This window comes from Typopeltis vanoorti, chromosome 17, assembly GCF_054136105.1.
Source record: "Typopeltis vanoorti isolate ZY-2024b chromosome 17, IOZ_Tvanoo_1.0, whole genome shotgun sequence".
NCBI lineage: Eukaryota > Metazoa > Arthropoda > Arachnida > Uropygi > Thelyphonidae > Typopeltis > Typopeltis vanoorti.
In genome coordinates, this window is record NC_143565.1 from 79,732,636 (window position 1) to 79,744,711 (window position 12,076).

Here is a 12,076-nt window from a genome sequence, read left to right on the forward strand (position 1 = left end):
AAGTTTTCCTCACAACGCCTGCAACAGGTAGTATTATAAGATAAATGATAAAACATCATTGTTCTCTGGTGAAATAGAACATAATTATGAGTTCTATTTAATTATTTATAATCAGTTGAATCCAATTAGAAAAAAGCAATAATATTCTTATATTGCGATTTCTCCAAAATTTCTCAATCTACAGTAATAAATTCTGAATAATACCTTAAATATCTTTTTTTTTTAGTTCAAAATCCAGTAGATACTTATGTATTTTCCAGACATTATAAATAATCTAAATATCAGTATGATTAATTTGCTTTAATCCCCGAGATATCCGATAAAAAAGTATAATGTTATGAATTCAACTGACATCGTAAATTTCGTGCTGATTTAAAGTATTTTTATTATTAGACATTTTTTTAGAAATTATCCACATAAACAAACACTAAATTATATCGAACAGATCTTTTTTTGTTCATATTTCGTTGATGTAAATCCCGTTAGTCATACCCCGATAATGTTAATTAAGCATTGGCGAAACGTAGGATAAAACAAGCGAATAAGTTCAGGAAAAGCTTAGACACTGAGATTGTTATCATGCATAATATTAGTGCTCTCTTTATTGATATCGTGTCTTCATAATCAACATTTAATTGTAAAAAAGAAAGAAAAAACTCTTCAGTATGATATACAGCTAATTTAGAGTAAACACACAGTTCACTGTGTTCATTTTTAAAAAACTAATTGATTTTAAGTTAACTATTGGGTGAAGTAGTTTACAAGAATATTTTAATTAGAAGGAATGCTATAATAACTGCAATTACTGTTACCCATATATCAGGAATATTAAAATCTTTTAAAGCTCCGGCACTGGCAGGTCTAGTTTTTAAGGGAGCCCAGATTCTTTCGTTTACATTTAGAATGGCATCACGCGCACCTTTCCATGGATGAGGTCCCCCGATTCGATAGTGATATGGAACATTTGGTCCTGTTAGGCAAGCCCAAAATAATTTCGGATCAGTAAGTGCTAATATAATCATATTAGGTTTAGCTCCAATGAGAGAAGCAAGTTCGTCCATGAAAGGAATCCAATCCACTTGAATGGTATGTCGTTGTGACGAAGTATATCTGCGGGCAATGGCTTCTTTTTTCTTATTGATATCTTCCAACATATAGTCTTTGGAAGGAAGCCTGAGCTTTTTATTCATCAAAAGTGCAAACCATCGAGACTGCATTTCGGAAATCGGAAAAATCGATCCAATAGGTTGGATGAGACCAATGATAGCTAACGTAGGATGTTCTAGATGAGGAGGAAACGTATATTTATATAAAGTTACGCAGTTTTCTTTTGTATTCACTAGGTCTCCAAGAAATGGAAATTTGATGTTATAACCTGTAGCTAGAATAACAGCATCGAGTTCAGTGATGGCGTCATCACCTTCAAAAAGGACACCGTTCTTAGTAAACCTCACGATGTCTCCCTTGACGACCACGGTTCCTGCTAATATTCGAGAAGGTAAAGCATCACTGATTGTAGGATGTTGAGCTAAAAAACGATGTTTTGGTTGTAGCCGATATTTCTTGTGATCGCATCGTTTGTTGAGTGCCCTCTCGTGGAGTGAACTCCTTAAATGGTAAGGCAGAAGTCTCAAGATTAAATACGAAAGACGAGATCCAAGACCCAAAGGTTTTCCATCCGTCAAAGAACGAGCGGTGATCCATGCACCTCGTCTTGTGCTGAGATAAGTCTATAAATACAAGAACAAAACGGTCAGGATTGATTACAGAAAAGGACTTTTATGTCGGGTTAATGAGTTATTATCTTTAATAATAAAGATAATAAGTTATTATCTTTAATAATAATATGAGTGTGTAAAAAAGAGAGACCAATAAAGTGAAAAAAAATAATAATTAGTCAAAGTTTCTTCTTTTTTCTTTTGAAAAACTTATTTTGGAAAATGAAATTATTTACTTTTATAAATACCACATGACCATTGCTAAAAGATCTTCTACTATTAAAACATTATCAAATATATTTGTTGGATTATTAATCATAACGAAAAGGTAATTAATTTTCACCAATGTTTACATATTTCCACTAGGGAGGCATGTGAGGTGGTTGTTTGTAAGTTGGGGGTTGTTTTCTTCTATACGATAGAAAAATATAAACTACGTGTTTAATTTAAAATGGTAAGGAGACAGTCCAGAAAAATAAGAAATATGTCGATAGCAGAAGTTAAACATTGTGGAAAAGAAAGTTGAGGAAAAAGCTGGTTCGAGCTAAATCGGAATTGTCAGGGTACAGGAAGATGGGTTGACATTAAATTGTATAAGAGAGATAAGGATGTCCGCTATCTTTACTTTCATTTATTATCTATATGAATCATACTGTAAAGGAAAGTATCATTATCAATGCCGGTATAGATATAAGAGAAGTTCAACTCAGCACTTTACTTCAGCTGATGTTATATACCAAAATAAATTCAGCACAAATCTTTAGGATTGTAAAGAGTTGAATAACTGCGGTAACAACTTTGGTATGAAAAGCAGTAATACAGTGAAGAAAAATATGAAATTAAGCAGTAATTGAAAAACATCCAGTACATTCACAGTCGAAATAACATGTAAAATACTTCTTGGTGTAGATTATATAATAGAAATGAATGAATAAAATATAGTTACTCTTTATGGAGAACTAAAACCGAGGAAGACCAAAGAGACGGTAGGAGAATGAGATTAGAGAGATGGAACTCTGCAGCATGGAAAAGCTTAAGATAGGACTGAAATCAGGACTTTAAGGGCTTCATCCAGCAGTGGACAAAAAATGGCTGATGAAGAAAAAGAAAACAACTTTTATAATGACTAGTCAATAACAGAATCTATCAGGAACTCACCTTTTCGCAGACATAGCTGTATTCAACAGCAGCATCAACTGCTGAATTCCCAATTCCAACAACTGCCACTCGCTTTCCTTCATAACCATCAGCTGTTTTGCAACTGTGAGTGTGGAATACTTTGCCTTCAAAGCTTTCGATGTCTGGGAAATGAGGAAAATTGGGATATACGTGATGGCCTATGCATACCATTACTCCATCAAACGTCTTCTCAGTGATGCTATCATCTTTCGTGTTTCGCACTGTTACAACCCACTTCCCGGTATCTACATAGTCACTAGAGGGAGTAACTTTTATCACTTCCCGGTGGTACATAATATGAGGCAACAGATCAAATTTCTGGGCGTACATTTCGAAATACTTCATCATTAATGTATTATGCATGTAGTTTGGAAATTCCTTGGGAGGAGGGAAGTCGCTGTATGCGCTCATTTCTTTGGAAGTGTTGATAATAGTTGACCTCATGACTGACGCCACACCATCGACATCTTCTTTTCTGTATCTCCATAATCCTCCCCAGTTATCACTTCTCTCGAAGCAAATAACATCGTGATTCTCTTCTTTACAAGACTTGATGGCAGCAAGTCCACTGGATCCTGCTCCAATCACTGCAATTTTCTTTGGCGGACTCCTGGCCATGACGTAATGCTAGATACAAAATACAAAACCGATTGTTAGATTAATCGAATTAATTTTTATTATGTTTTTAAGAGATCACAGAAAGATCGGAGTAAAATTTTGTAAGTATTTAGATTAAGTATTAAACACTTGGTGCAACTTCTGTGTTATAAAATTCAAGTAATAAGTTGTAATAATTATTATTATCATAAAACTAAACAGCATAAAATAAAAATAAGTCTAATAAATAAGAATAACTCCCCAAAATGTTCATTCCTGAGTTCAGTTCTCATCAACACAGAAGCAATCTTCATTTAGTGCCGTCGTATATCACTAAGCAACTGACGCAATGTCTAGGAGCGAACTGGTAGGTTTAACTGGTTGGAAGATTTTTTTTTATAATAAAGTAATAGCCTACTAGTTTCGCCGATTTGACTGTTGGCTTCGTCTGAGCATACAAGGTGACAAAACAGCTTAAAAAAGATCAAAACAACAACTTTACTATTACTTTACAATAAATAAACTCCTACCAGTTAAACCCGATTTATATGTGTTTTGTATAAAAACTGATACAATTGTATGTCATCCATAAGAACACCGTTATTTGTTTTTAATTTTACATATGTTCTTGAATTGAGGAGCTCCAAAATAGTGTTTACCTATGGAAGGTGGGGGGGGGTATATCCTAATAACAAAGTCCTGTTTGTCTACGTGTATTTTTTTAATTTGAAGGTAAGTTAGTCGATCTCATGCTATTACTATTATTACGTGACACTTCCAAGGAGTGTTAGGACATGGTAAGTCACACTACTCCACCAAAGACAACTGACCCTCTCTTCTACTTAATCCTTCAACTACATAATTATCATCAGCACCACCATCACCAATAGTATTTTTTGTCTGTAAATTGTGCATGTTCTCTTGGCCGATTTGTCTATATGTGAGATGAAAAACTCAAGCTTCCCAGAGAAAATTCCCTGCTACCTCTGTATGAGATCTGCTAACTCACCTTCAACTTGAAAAGTTCATATAAAAATTCCTCTCCTCACTACAAGAATCGAACTCGGGTCTTTTCCAATGCTCCGTTGTTCTTCCAGTTGGGTTACGGAGGCGTGTATGAAGGTGGAAGAATTTTTTTTCTTCCTCTAACTGGAATTTTTCCAACTTGCATACGCAGATTTTTCACACAATTTACAGATAAAAATACTATTGGTACTCGGTGGATGACGTGTGTTATGGTGTATAAATGGTGAATTAAGTTTAAACTGTGGGTTGTGTTTGAGTCAGTGATACTGATACTAATAATATTAATACTATTAATAATAAAAAATAACATATATATATATATATATATATATATATAATACGCAACGGATTCATGGTCCTTTGTGGGTACTTAATATACTTAATATCGACTTAAATGGCTATTAGGATTAAAATCCTGCTGAAAAGATTGAATAATTGTGAAGAGCCTGCCTACAACCGCTATTATCTGATCCAAGGGGTAATTTTAAAGGTAGAAAACTTCATTAGTACGAAAATTATTAATCATATACAGACGAACTGATGAAATTGTTAAATAAAAGAATAAAGCTTCTTAAAATATACTTACTGAAGCTTATAATGAAATATTGCGACGCACAGACACACAAAAATCCGACTGGGTGCAAATATAATCTTCTGATGTAAATATTAATGAAAACGGGTCTATAGAAGACTGCTTATCTGATCGAGTCAAGGTAACGTACCAAACAGATTGCTGTAATCTTAAGGTCTCTTGTTAGAATTTCTGTTACCAGACGCCATTGACAAGTATAGCAAATACACGCAGTCCAAAGCAATTTTGATAAAGCGGATCTTGTGCCTTTTTTAGAGTTAAGATTAGCACATTACTGTGCGTCATCAATGATAAAAAAAATTCATGCTCTGAACACGTGAGTTTATATCGCGCGATGTGTGCTGTATTGGCGTAAGTCGTTATAATTTTTATTATGAGTTGTTTCCTTTTTTTTAGGTGAGTTTCGTATGATGTACAATTTATTAGATTGGTCTAGTCCGTCCGGTCATCCACACACACACACACACACACACACACACACACACACACACACACACACACAGTGCCAAATAAATCCAATTTTATAGCCTTTAAAAATAATAGTAATGACTTTCAATAACAGCCATCTAACTAGAATTTTTAAAATTAATTTTAATCAAGGCATACATCCATTGATACTAGTGAAAGAAATAATTTGAAGCGAAAGCTGAAGGGTGGTGTACAAAAATCACAGGAAAATATAAATAAAAAATAAAAAAAACGAAAGATTTCTGTTGTGAATAAATAATTAAAAAAATATTTTTCAAATGACTAAAGCAGTACTACGACTAAATGTAAAACTCATTTATACAAATGGATAAGTAAGAATCTTCCAGAATTTCTTAACAAAACATTCAAATTCGTAAAATAGTGTCCAAACGAATCATTTCTGAAATGTATTTACTAAACTTGTATGAAGAAAATATTAATAGTAAAATATTTAATATTAATATTAAATATTTAAAATATGGCCAAAAGACAACGTTGAAACTAACTACGGTTGCTCAATTTTTTTTTTTAAATTTAAAATTTTTTTCAATAATTAACTGAAAATCGATCATGAAATGAGGATCTCCACAAAATATTTTTGGTGAGCCTCTCGAAGTGTTAGCGAAGGGTCCTGCGGAGTGTAGCTTAAATTTCACTGGTGTAAAGGAAACATTGAAAATTTTATTTTGGGAATACTAAATTGAAACAATTTCAATTTAGTATTCCCAAAATAGAAATAGAATAGAATAGGTTAGAAATAGAATAATCTGTTGATATTCTCTTAAACTGTTGAAGAGTATAATCCTTTAGAAATGCTTCATTGATATTGAGCAGCTGTAGTTGCTCAATATCCATTTACAGCATTGAAATTGACTAAGTTGTTTTCATCCCAATCAAGTATACTGTAGAGATCGGTGTTCAGGGCAGGCATTTGTTATAGATGATCTTACTTCAGATGTTTGAGCGCTGCATGGCTTGTAATACGAGGATGAGTGAAGTGTGCTATCATCAGGAAATTTATGAATACGGTTTGCAGTGAATGAGAGCAGGTCATTTAAATCAGGATAAAGGATGGGTGAAATGACGGAGCCCTGAGGGACACCGGCATTGTCAGGAAAGTCTGAAGAGAGAAAACCATGCACTATTACAAGTAGGGATTGATCTGCTAGAAAACTGATGATTCATTAACACAACGACGAAAGCAATCCAAATGATGGTAATTTGTTGAGAAGCCTTCGATGCCAGATCCTATCAAAAGCCTTGGAGATGTCAAGAACAACGGCAGAAATGCCTCTAAACCTTTCCATCGAATGCATCCAAATGTGAGTGAAGTAGGCAGAAGATCTCCTGTGGGTCTGGAGTGGAAAAATCTATGCTGGTCACTAATTAGATAGGAATTCTGAAGGTGTTGAAGAGATTGACTCTTTATTACGTTTTCATTACTTTAAACAAAACTGATGTGAGTGCAATAAGTCGATAGCTTGATGGTAAATATTTATAACTATTTTGGAAACTGGTTGTGTATAATCTTTCTTACATGCTGAAGGGTGGATGCCAGCTGAGTACAGTTTAGTGAATAAATGATAGAAAATATCTCCTGAACACAAGGAGTAAAATTCCATCAGGATCGCTTGCCTTTGTAGTATCTAAGTTGTTCAAAATTTTTCTGATGTCTTTCTGTTGGAAGGTCACAGGAGGCATATGATGCAGTGTTCTAAGCAAGGAAGGAAGTAATTTGCCATGGTCCTCTATGAGACGTTGGAAGAAAAGAATGAAGTCAAAACATCGGTCCTGTCTTTAGGTGATGTTACAATGCTACCGTTAGGGTCAGCTAGAGGAGGAATTACTGATGGGAAAAAGTTGAGTCTGGCGGCTTTAGTGAGAGACCAGAAGGTGGCACAAGCAGCGAGTTTTCTACATTTATCCTTTTTGAATTTAGACTTTTCCCTTTTAATGGTGATTTTACAAGTGCTGCGACCAATTGTATAGGCTGTGAATGAAGCTGGCGTTTCATTCTCAAGCCACTTGTGAAAGGCTGTTCGCTTTTCTTGGACAGCTTTGGCACCCTTTTTGGGAGAACCATGGTTTAGATATGGGTTGAAGAATTTCAACAGAGTGAGGAATGAAAGTTTTCATTCCAATATGGATTATTTCTGTAACATGATCGCAACAAGTATATGGACCTGAAGAATGAAAACAGTAGTCTAGCCATGGAAAAGAGGAGTAGAAATCTCGCTTGCATTGTTGTGATTCCAGAGCACGCTAAATTGTGAATGGCTGAAAGAAGGACATTCCACCAGGGACGAAAGTTGCATAAGACTGTAGCCTGAATTGCCAAGAGGAGCAATGAACTGAATAGAACACCTGAAAAGAAATTCTAGTTAAATAAAAATTCTAGAGTGCTCTATGAGCGAAGAGGATTGTCAGGAATTCGTAGAGCGAACTGTCGTTGAGAAAAGCTAACTCTAAATGATAAAAAAAATATGAACGACAGAAATGTGTAACTATTGTGTATATCATGTTTAATCACCAGCACATACAGAAATAAAACATACCCACAGTGCAGATATGTATGTATATGTGATGAATCAAAAAAACGGGAAAAAAAACGTTAGGGGGGAAACTCTGTGTTAAAACCAGTTTTTTGTCTGTTTTTTTTTTATTTTGTTAATCAGTGAACTATAACAAGATTTTGGAAAACCTACGCTTGCTGTAAGGTGAATTTTTTTTCTGGTTTACAAAATCCTTTTGTGAAAGTACTCACTCTTTTAAAATATAATTTGAAATATACTCTGCGTAAATCACTAACGCGAGTTGAGCAAGTCGATGTCTGATTTCTGTCATCTTGGGTGACCACAAGCACCTCTATTAGTTCAGTCTCTAACGACACTATCTCAAAAACCATCGGTTCGAATCTCATCCAAACATGAGCGACACCCATAAAACTTTCCAAAAGGAAACGAATTACATTGCCTCATATATGCAGGCTGAAGCTTCTCTTCAAACTACACAATCATAAATTTCATTGTAAGCACGTTGGCAGATATGTTGGCATTTGGGCGTTAATACATCCACGTTTGATGTAATTTCTTGTTTCTTCGATGTGCTGACATTTAGACTTTTTTTCTGCATTTTTATATTTGCAAATATAACGTCGAAATACCTTCTTTATGTTCCTATTCTGGGATGTAACTGGGTTGTTTATGGTCAATGGAAACTACTGCATCTGCGATACGTCATTTGTTTTCCCTGCGAAAGTCTATAAGGCATTTCTCGGTTTCATTCATTTCGTATACCACACTTTTTCATTACGTCGGATTTCTGTGTTGAGAAACAGACCAAAGTTTCCTGTGTTAGTAAATGTTGGCGTTGGTGCCACTCATAATTATTATCACGTCTTTATGTTATATATCTGTATAACTGCTTATATGTTATTATCTAAAATAGTACAAGTTCTAAGTTCACTTATATGAGGTGTGGCGATTAAAACCCAAGTTGCTGGAAGAACAGAAAGCTTTACTTTCCTATGCAAAATGCTGCCAGACTATAAAGGTGCCAAATGTTTTATAAAGCACAAGCATGTTTCTTTAAATCCTAACATTATTTAGGAGGAAAGAGATCTGTTATCGAATTAAGTAATTCAAAGAAAAGCACGCCTTCTTTATGCCGACTATCATCACCATATTAATATATGAAGACTTCTCAGAGAGTTTGTTTCGTCTAATAAAATGAGTCTCTGCTGGACTCAAGATTTCCTCTTAGAGCATAAGCCTCTTTCATTCATTTTCGTTTTCCTGGAATATAAACAGCGATGGTGTCATTTATTCTTGTAACACATGCAAAGCACTCATTTAGGTTAGGCCGCAGGCAATTCCACACGAGGTAACATCATCTGCATGGTATGATTTTTTTTTGTTTTGTTTTATTTATGAAAAATAGTGTCATTTAATGATGCCTGCTCTTCTTCCATTTATAAAGAAGACTTGAATAAAAATTGATTATAACACAGTGAATAACCCAGGAATATTCGAAGATGCATTATTTGTTGTTAACCAACTGACCTATAATAGTGATCATAGGCTAATGAGAGCAAGAATAAAAATTACCATTGAGAGAGAGAGAGAGAGAGAGAGAGAGAGAGAAGGGGGAGAAGTGGTACTAGAAAATTGATGACAAATTCAGATCGAATTAAAATAAAATTAGCGGATAATCCTATTGAAATTGTTGGCTATATTTTGGACATTTAACAGTTTAAAGGAAAAATAGGGTTGAGTTGTTTGGAATGAGGTTGGAGTTGTTTGCAGAAACGACTAAGGAGCTACATTTAATTTTATTGGCTGGTAATGCTTTCTTTGCCTAATTTGTCTTCTAGTGTGAAAAATCCTTCCACCTCCATATAAACTGTTTCGGTCTTCTCTTAATGATATCACAGTGAGTGGATGCTATCTACTTCAATTCACAATAAGCATTATTACCAAGGTCTGTAACAAAAGCAGTAAACTGCTGCAGTAAGTCTTAAAGAGATTACAGAGAACGATGAACATGAACTCAAATATTCAATATATCTTAGTTCTTATATGACACCAGCAACCGCAAACAATATTCGATTCCAAAACGTTTTATGATTGGTCAGTTGGTATTTTTATTGTAACAATGTAATTAACCTGGTTATGCTTTCGTGTTCAGCATAACGTCATACAAGATGCCATTCCAGCATGCTTACCATAGTTCCTTCCTATTTACGCCGACACACAGATTGTAATCGTACCATGCAGGCTTTAGAAACCGGATCCTACGGAATAGGGTGGTTAATCCTTATTCATGTAGTCTCCCATGTTTGTATATGGCATGTTTTCTTCTGGCCAGTTGCGTGTTTTTACAGGATGAAAAACTGGAGTTTCCGGAGATAAACCTGCCACTATCATATGAGACCAGCTAATTCACCTCGAAGAAAAACTCTGAAAAAGATTATTTTGTGTGAAACAATTCTAACCTAGAATGAATCCATGGTTAATGAGTGCAAAGCACATTCCTGACATCCAATGTTCTGATCATACTGTATTTTAAATACTTTATAAGTGGCGCCATCTATTGTCGATAAAGAACAATATACATGTAATCAATTAGATATTATTTTAAATTTATTACTAATATTATACATGCATGCATACCTCTTCAAAGCCCACCTTTCCTAATTGGGTTGTGGGGGGGGGGGGGGGAGAACAGCTGTAAGAGGAACTTCCAATGGTCACGATCCTCTGCCACCAAGCTCAGGTGTTCTGTTGGGATTCCCAAACGTGTCCACCCAAGGTTTTGGATATAATTTATCCGTACCAACGTAACTGTGATCTCTCGTTGATACTAATATTAAATATTCTTAAATCTTAATTTTGTATTATTTAATATTAAGTATTTGCCTATTCATGTCCTTGCCTATTCATGTTCACTCCATAGCTCAGTTGGTAGTAAAAAAATACTTTAGTTGGAAAGGTTTGAGTTCGAATCCAGACTTGAACTAGATTCATACGTCAGAGAAGAACTATGGTTCTTCCCGTAAATTCTGGCAAAAACCGCAAAACAGTCAATCAGGCCAGAAGAACACACGCAACTAACAGAGCTATTAAATGGATGCGTTCTTGATAATAAATTATGATGCGGCTCAAAGCATTCGTTTCTTCTGCTAATTCTAATTCACCATAAAAGCCACTTGCTGACGATCCTTTATTTCCTGTATACACTAATCAATATAACGCTTACATGCTGTTCATCAGCTCCCGATTGCATTATTATCTTTTCCTTAACCTTCCAAGGTTAATATTATTATGGAGACAGATATACTGGTCGCTTCTAAATGTTCATGCTGACATGTACTGATTGGTTGCTATAATGATTGTTTATATTTTCTCTGGTAAGCGAAAACAACTAGCTCTAACCTAACCTTGGAAATGTACTCCAGGAATATTTGCACGTATAACATACTAGGGATTATTATTGCAATAATGCTTCAGTGTGCCATAATTCAAATATCGCGTCATCTGTAAAACGTGAGCAGAATCAGCTTGACGTTTCAATAATGTAGAAATATTAAACTAGTTTTAGAGTGCAATTTTCCTGATAAATTGTTTGCGGGCGGTTAAGAGTTATAAAGTGTTATGATGAAACAAGCATGCTCTTTTTCAAACAGGTTAGCCCCTTTATTGTGAAACAAGGAAGAAACGTAAAAGAAAATATCAACTGTTCTCCTTTGATAGTTTCCATTTATGGTAATCCATCAGATTCATATAAAACTATTAATCCTCTACTGCTACGTCTATTAATTGTTTGTGTTAACTAGCCAATACTTGTTTTGCAAGATGCCAGACTCGATTTTCGGAGGGTGAGGGAGATCCCCTTCTACCTATCTAAACTTTTTTTGCTGAAATACTCTTATAAAATGTTCTCCCTCTCATCTGACTGGATGCCAATTCATATCTTTTTAACAACGGCCATTGTTATT

The 12,076-nt window shown here is 34.8% G+C and overlaps 1 protein-coding gene across 1 annotated transcript; it reads right to left on the bottom strand.

The window, feature by feature from the left end:
* Positions 1 to 580: 580 nt before the first annotated feature.
* On the bottom strand, positions 581 to 5,287 carry LOC150097532 (flavin-containing monooxygenase 5-like). Its single transcript, XM_090406803.1, has 3 exons — positions 5,107 to 5,287; positions 2,877 to 3,524; positions 581 to 1,730 (listed from the first exon to the last, which is right to left on the bottom strand). The coding sequence occupies exons 2-3, from the start codon at positions 3,513 to 3,515 to the stop codon at positions 759 to 761; spliced, it is 1,611 nt and encodes a 536-aa protein (XP_090262929.1). The 5' UTR covers positions 3,516 to 3,524; positions 5,107 to 5,287; the 3' UTR covers positions 581 to 758.
* Positions 5,288 to 12,076: the final 6,789 nt, after the last annotated feature.